The sequence below is a fragment of the Cephus cinctus genome, unplaced genomic scaffold (genome assembly GCF_000341935.2).
Source record: "Cephus cinctus unplaced genomic scaffold, Ccin1 Ccin1_scaffold0325, whole genome shotgun sequence".
Lineage (NCBI taxonomy): Eukaryota > Metazoa > Arthropoda > Insecta > Hymenoptera > Cephidae > Cephus > Cephus cinctus.
In genome coordinates, this window is record NW_014333024.1 from 57,177 (window position 1) to 65,383 (window position 8,207).

Sequence of the window (8,207 nt, forward strand, 5' to 3'; positions counted from 1 at the left end):
CCCCCGCCGATCTTATCTGCCTCTTCTCCTCGGTCCTTGTCGACTCGGTATGCATTCATCCCGCCTGCGCCACGAATGTGAGTAATGCTTTTATTTATCAAACCGTCCTTTGTTAATGAATTGAACGTGGCCATGCTCCCGACCGTCCCGAGTCCCGGACTCCTATAACCCCTTACCCGCCCCCCCTCCCCACGCCCCTTTGCCCATTCCAATCCACGATCAGTTACCCCTCTCCCCACACGCTATCTGCCACTATTCCTTCGTGCATATACAGTCACTATATACCATCGAGTACAGGTCCTCCAAGGGACGATATTAAACATCAGGCTCACTAGGTGGTTAGGTGGACTGCCCCGAGGTGGGGACACGACATTACGGCAAAGTGGGGACGACGACGTCTCGGAGCTTGAGAGCGGACAGGCTTTTCGAAGTTTTCCTGAAGGATGCCGTCGATTCGTGAATAGCGATGATAATAATAATAATAATATGCATAGATACCAAAAAAAATGCATCGTACAAAGGAAGATACATATATATATAGCATCCTGAGATACAGTCGCTCTATAGACATATGGTGTCTGTATATACTGTGAGATACACGGTAGCTATATACAGTACCAGCGCGTAGGTAAGTTGACGGGTGAAGGGAGCGACGACCAGCGTCGCGACGCAGATCTAATTACCAACGGGCGAGTGAGCGCCCGGTCGTGTGTAGGATCCCCTTAGGGACGGCCGGCGTCGCTCGGTGACTCTGCTGGTACGAATGGGGAGGGGAGTGGCGTCGCGGCGGGCAATTAGGCGCGCGTCGCCCGCGTCGCTTTACCCTTCTCTCTGTCCCTCTCTCGTCCTCCCTTAAGAGGGATACCAGCAGCCTCTCCGCCCTCTCTCTCTCTCTCTCTCTCTCTCCTTCCCTCTACACATCCTTACTCCCTGGAACCATTTGAAGCACTGACACAGGTACTCGCTCACTCAGTCACCCACAGACACCGACCATCCCCCCCAACCCCCTTCCACTCGCCGATCCTCCTGACCCCCCCAAGGCACCCCGAGGACCTTTATAAACTCGCACAAGCGGGCGGTTTCTACACCGGTCCCGCTAATTGACTCACGGTCAATATAGTAATTTACTCGACACCGCCACCGGACCTTTTTCGCACGAGCAGCAAACAGCTCCCTATATTATGTATATATACATATACATATATATATATATGCATGATTGAATTTTACGGGAATTTCTATGCGTTTTATTTTTACGTTCTTATTTTTATCCTTTCGCCCTATCTCTATCTCGCTCTGTCTTTCAAACTCACGTGACTTCTCTCGCACGCTCCAGCGATTCCATTGCGATTCCTATATGTATATAGAGGCATATATATACATATAGTATCCGGTACTACGGCGTTATCTCGTTCGTCCTTATATGTGCGTATAGTATGTCGCGATAGTATCGCGATCGTTGATAGTTCCCACGAGCTTAATGACGTTAGACATTTTCCCTCAATGAGCTGCCGACAGCACAGATTGCATAACGAAAGAGTCGGACAGCACGATAATACGAATTAGTTTCCTTAAATTTAACGTTGAACTACATGCTTTTTTTTAAGGAATTTCAGATGATTTTCATGTTTTCGCGTTAATCCACGTGTCAACGTTCTAATTTAATCATCTATATTTTCGTGTTGGTGTAATTAACGAATATGATAATTTGAGATATCGATTACTCGTTACGAGATAACCTAGGCGATTACGCGATTCGTGATACCGATAAGAAATGATTTTTCATGTGTACCTGCCAGTTTTCGTGATGATCATTTCGGTACCGAGCTCGTTGAACTTATCCCAGAGTTCCTTCGTCTCCAAGTGACACACCACGTGTCGCAGTTCCTCGCAGTTCGAGCGTTCCTGAAGCAGGGGATTCGTGGGCGAGGTGTTTTTACCACTGGTACTTCCGGCGTCGTCGGTTTCCGGCTCGTCCTCCATGTCGGCGGATTCCTGCGTCGACGCTCCCCTAGCGACGCCCGAACCACTGGCTTCCCTTTCTGAGACAAAAGGAGAGAGGCATTTGGTGGAAGTCAAAGAAAGAAATGACATCGTCCCGTCATCGCATCCTACTTCTTCTGTGGTAGGCTTTGTTTTCATTTTTTTCTCGTTTAAAGCCTTTTTTATTGGTATCCAAACGCCAAACTACCGACGGGCAACCCATTAAAGCTACCGAATATCCGTCGCTTTCATTTCCGCTTCCTGTGACTGTGTATAAATGATACATAAAAATATCCACGTACAGCCGCGTTTGTAAACCGGACGATTTTTCACGAAAATTCGTACTGCGCGCCGATTTCATCATGGCGTCTGAAAATAGTGAAAACGTTGAGTCACGCGGTGGGCCGAGGATCGTTGGTATTTAAAAGAAACAATGTAAATAAATAAGAAACTGCTTTACGAGTGGTAATGGCGGCGCTAGTAGTTTACGAGTAATACGCCGGAGCGTCGTCAGAGGATTCACAGGTCTAATAGGTTAGCGTAAGCCCACGGTGTCCCAGGATGCACTTCCCTGTCTCTGTTACGGTAGCCATACGGAGGTAGGTGGTATTTTGATTCGGGAGCGAATGCAGCGCCACGCCACGAGTCGGCGTTAAACGACTGACGAAACGAACGACGATGCGTCGGAACTTTCAGGGCCTGTGAAGCTCCGCGGGTAAAATTTATGTCCGACGTCGCGACGTCTTTCTTCTTCCTTTTTTTTTTTTCTCGTTTTTCCGTAAATCCCGTTTGTCGTGTATATTTTTTGCTTCTCTCTTTTTGAATTTCGCGCGCACGCACGCGGTCGCGACTGACTTGGGAGTCAACGCTGGGAACGGATCAAAGAGACTCGAGAGATGCATCAACCGCAGTGACCAACGACGTCGACGAGTATATCAGAAAAAATTGTAAAGAATTAAGTGAAACGACGCTAACGTCTAATTACTAAAATTTTGTATTTCAAATATAAAAGTCCGATATACGCGTGTCGTTTGGTTCTCGTGTCAATCTCGAGCGTCCAGCTGCTCGTTTGTACAATTAGCGGCAATGAAGTAACTGTCAAAGATACGTAAAGCAGATAGGGTTAAAGGGGGGCCGAAAAGGTTTAAGAAGACAGGCGAGCCGTTAATATCGTAATAGACCGCCTACGTGGGGAAAACTCGTGTCTAAACGAAAAGCCGTGAAAGCTGCCGTGATGAATTTACGAGGAGCATCGTCGTGGCAGGAGTGTCCCAGACAGTGGGAAAGAGTGAAAGAGTAAGAGAGAGAGAGAGAGAGAGAGGGCTCGCCAGCAAATTAATAGTCCTCCCAAAGATTTCGAGCAGGGAGGTCTGTTAGCCTTCTTGTTCCTCTTCTTCATTTCTTCTGCCGGCATTGAATGGCACAGCGACGTTCACGACACAAGAGTTTTGCGAAAAAATCATAAATTCAAGGAATGCAACAAAAGTTCGTCATTTTCTTTCAACAATCGAGGAAAAAAATAAATATATTTTCAAATAATTCAAATAACTTCAAAATGACCTTGTCAAGGTGAAGCGATACGAATAAATACCCAGAAACCATTGCTAACCGTCAAAACAATCATGGCTGCCGATCGTTACGAAGATAGAGCAATGGGATAGTCAAAACAATACTAGAGGTGGAGTGGGTGGGTCGTCCCGAGTCCAGCAGCGGAGGCACTAAAAATCCAGGTATCTGTATAGAGATGTAAGTGGGCTGGCAATGTGTGACACAGGAGACAGACCGCCGACCCAGAGTATCCCATGGCAACACCTACTGGAGGAAGAAGTAGGAAGACGAGATACCGGATGCCGATATGTTAGTACCTGAGGAGGAGGCTCCTTTACTAGACGATCCGACCCCATCAGCCGACTACCCTAACTGGTGCTACTATATACGGGCGCTATCTCCCCCGGTCATCGGCGACTCGCTGGTTGGTTGTTTACAAAACATTACAATTTACAGGGACCTACACGAAAAGCTATACCATTAATTTATTAGGCGTAGCAGTATAAGGCTCCCCTCGCTTGGACCAACGTGAACGTCTAAGCCGGCCACTCCTCTCTACCTTTGTATTTATCCTCTACCTTCCTTCTCAATTTGACACCATCGCTTCCTGGCTTTAAGGACCCTCACGAACTATTGCGTACCCTTACCAACTTTGCCGAAGGTAGCCCCCCTTTCTCTTCACGCCAATGCAAACAACTTTGTCCGTCGATTCTAAAACGCTACTGACCTTATGGATTCGGATGACTGATGAAGCCGTCTGATACTTTTGAATTCATTGATTTTATTTATGAGAATTTTCATAATTCAAATACGGCTTATCACCGTATTATTTGTATTAAATAATTTAGTATAGATACGCGGCATGTATCTTTAATAATTTTTATTTCGTTTTTATCGATATGCCAATAATAATTACTATTACTAGAGGCAGTATTAATGTTCTTCTGAATATCGAAAAAAAGATCAATGCTTCGAGCACGCAAGATAACTAAAATTTAATAATATCAAGATATTTAGAATTTGACGTATGAAATCGTCGATCGGATTATTGTGCGGGAGGGTTATGCTTAAATTTTTTGGAAGTTTTACGCGAGAGTCGAGATCCTGTAAAATCTTAAAAGCAATATTCCATGTCACGCAAATTGTAATACAGAAATGACGCCGGTGGAATGCGTAATTCCGTAATATTGATTCGCGGGAGGTGAGATGACGGAATAATTTATTTGACAGAGAGCGACGACCGGATCATTGAGAAAAATTGTTGGCTCGAGAATATAAGGTAAATACAATCCGAACTGAGAGTCGAGGTAATAAATAAAATCATGAACAATTATTAATATTCTAACGCATGGATAACCAGTAGGTATATTATATGCCTGTCGACTGGAAGTCAACACTTTTGTATTGGTAAAAAATCCTCCCGATAATTTGCGTCAGTCAAAGATACCATAATGTCATAGGACTGATAGCGGGTAATACAAGCAAAGTTTCCTACTGTACTGACATCGTGTTAAAGCTGTTAATTATCTTATTGGACTGAAAGAGAAAGGCTAGGAGGGGTCTCCGTGTATCGTAAAGCGTCCGTCGGTGACCAGTCTATTCCCATTTCCATAGCCTGGGTTCGTTTGTTCGATTGGGAACGATTAGCGTTACCCAATACGATCATAATGATCGAGGGTATAAGTAATTGCCATTGATCGGTTGATAAGAGAAATTAAAAAAACAAAGGATGAGATTACAGAGTCAGCAGTGTTGTAGGTGAGTGCACGCACAGAGTATACACACTCACCTACGTCGCCACTGATACTATGTTTTCATTCTTTATTTTCATTACGTATACACTTACACGTTTGGTAACCACGAGTGTATTGGTATAGGAGAAGAACGTCGACTCACCGTGCTGGTGAAGTTTTCCACCTCCCACGGCCTGCTGTTGTTTATGATGATGATGGTGATGATGATGATTTTGCTGTTGATGCCTGGAGTCGCGTGCCATAATAGCGGCAATGCTAAAGTCCGTGGCGCACTGTTGTCTATTGGAATTGCAATTGTTATTGAGATTGTTGAGAATGCTGGAATTGGGCGATGGGCTGGAGCTGTCGTCGGGATCGTCCCTGGTGCAACGCGGAATCCCGGTAACCGCGGTGGTCGCTTCGCCCTGCATTTTGCGACGGATGATAAAAGAGGATCGAGAGTCCTCGTCGTCCTCGTCGTCGTCGTCCTCCTGATTCTCGCGATAATCGCGATCGTCGCAATGCTCGTGATGGTCGAGCTTGGTGACCGTCGGTCCGTGTCTCTTCCTTGCAGGGATTCCTCGCGACTCCAGCAACATTACGCGTTTACGAGAAACTGGGGCGACAGCCCTGTACCTGTAGCACTCGCGTTTAACTCGACGAACGTGGTGCTGCCGTTAAAGCCGATCCCGAGGACGATGACGAGCAGAGTCATCGTAGCCGCCGGTGAGGACGGCAGCCGTGAAGCATGGCTCACGAGGCAATACGTAACGGGGTGTGCATGCCCTTTTCCTTGGGCACAAGCAGCACCAGCAGCAACAAACCCAGAAGGCACCGAACAGCAACAACGAATACCGGCGCACAGCTTGGTAGTCCCTTTGAAAAAGGTCACAGGGATAGTCGCGAACGTGCGGACAGACGGACCGAGTAACAGACCGAGTGCCTGACAGACTGACCTCCACGGCTGGGAGATGGTTCTTGGTTGGGCCCCCACCTCGGTCGTCTCCTCGAACCAAGAGAAGTCTGGATGGGCGGAGTCTATTAAATCCAAAGCCACGCCCCGTGGTTCCAGGCCACCAAACCGCCGCCTAGTCACGCCCGAGAATCCGCTCTACCAGCACGCGCTCTTTCTCTCCTCTCCGATAGAGTAACGTTATTACCCGGGTAGCCTCTCTCGGCCAGGGAGAGCCGGGTTGATCGGGAGAGCGAGAAAGAAAGAGAAGGCCGCATAAGTACGCGCCAGAGCCCAGGTACCAACTGGGTGGTGGGAGGCAGCATGTATTATGGTATCGCGTACGCGCCATCCAGGGCAGCTGCCATTTTTTCTTACGAGAGGGGGCAATTGCTGACAGGGACCGCTTTCCCTCTGGCCTGGCAAGCTACGCTGCCTGAGTAGCAATTTATTGTTTTACTGTCGGACTTTAAAACGCGACCGGCCCCACGCCACTAAGCACCCGATGCTGGCTGCCTCGATGGGTGGCTGGCTGGCTGACTGGCTGGGTGGGTTCCCGTTCTAGCACGGTGGGGACTGCGGGTTCGCGAGTGGGGACACTAGGAACCTACGAGAACCAGCAAAACTCTCGACGAATTCGCCCAGGGATACTTTGCTCTATATCACTCTACCTTTTTTTCTCAATCTTATCCTATCGCCATCTTTCTCTCTCGTCTCTCTCAAATCTCCACGTACATCCTTTACTCCTAGTGCATCCTCTCCCGCGTCCACGCTGCGTGGCGTCCAGTACACTTTTTCCAAGCCAGCCGTACCCAGCCCGCGATACCGATGCACAAGTAGCCAGCTGTAAGACTGCAATTACAGAAGACATAGGCGGCGCACAATTGTTCCGCGTGGCGGCGCCACCGTAGCCGTTCGAAATACCCTCGCACGATTAATTCTCCGAAACTGCGTATTACAACCAACAAAATGGCGACGCTCTTAAACGATTTAACCTAATGCCATTAATTTTCATCCGACATCCACCAAACCGGATGCCAATGCTGGTACCGGGAAAGCGAACCGAACGTTCTCCAGGGAATCGGAAATACGTTTAACACCGACTCGTTAACTCACCTCGTTACTCTAAACGTCAGCGTTTTCGCGCTTTGCCGAGCGAACCTAAACGGCATTCGTGCACTTTAATTTAACTTGAAACATAGTAAATTATCCTACCGCAACCATAATCGAGTCCATGAAAAATTTTATTCTTCCTCCGTTCGTATATGTACCACTGTAAATACCGATACTATTAGTAGGTGGCGCAGACGCACTGAAATTTTCAACCAGAACCCACCCGAGTAACTAGCGGCCCTCCTTGCGCGTAAAACGCACCCAGAGATACACTCTCGAACCGCAAATCCTTTGAAGTGGTTTCTTCGTCCGGACCCACTGCAAACATCAACGGGTTCACCTGACCGAATTACACCCGATAATGATAATACTCACCAGCCGCGTGACAGAGGGGCGTACGAACGAACGACCGGAAGTGGCTGGCGGCGCTCTTTGATTCCGACGCGCTTTTAGACGCCAAGATACTGTCGATTATACACGTGTTACCGACGCGTCTTGTATTTTGGTTACGTGCCGACAGTTGTTCATTTAAAAAATTCTACGCCACCGTGACGATCCGTGTAACCAGATGGCAGTTTCCCTTGACGAGAAAAAAAAATTAATAAATTACTCAAAAACGATTTTGTATCAGAATAATAATAACGATAATAATGCCAATCGTATTTTACGTACAAGTATAAAATACAATTTTTTTTTTTTCGCTACTATATTAAAATTTTGTAATTCCGTTATATATCGTACACCCTATAGAATTCATACCCATAGCCATGTATTATTCAGTCATTATCAGTATTGTACTGGACTGTATCGATATATGACTTCTATCCCAGAAATATATATATACCCGCAGTCGTAGTACCCATAGCGAAAACCCATAG

At 47.0% G+C, this 8,207-nt stretch overlaps 1 protein-coding gene across 2 annotated transcripts in view; it reads right to left on the minus strand.

The window, feature by feature from the left end:
* LOC107266552 (T-box transcription factor TBX20) overlaps positions 1–7,040 on the minus strand; it is a 15,161-nt gene extending 8,121 nt beyond the window's left edge. For both annotated transcript variants that reach the window (XM_015737169.2, XM_015737167.2), the window contains exons 1-2: positions 5,428–7,040; positions 1,793–2,042 (exon numbers count right to left, since the gene is read on the minus strand). In XM_015737169.2, the coding sequence (XP_015592655.1) occupies positions 1,793–2,042; positions 5,428–5,863 (686 nt within the window). In that variant the 5' untranslated portion in view covers positions 5,864–7,040. The remainder of the gene's footprint in view (positions 1–1,792; positions 2,043–5,427) is intronic.
* Between the last annotated feature and the right edge of the window lie 1,167 nt (positions 7,041–8,207).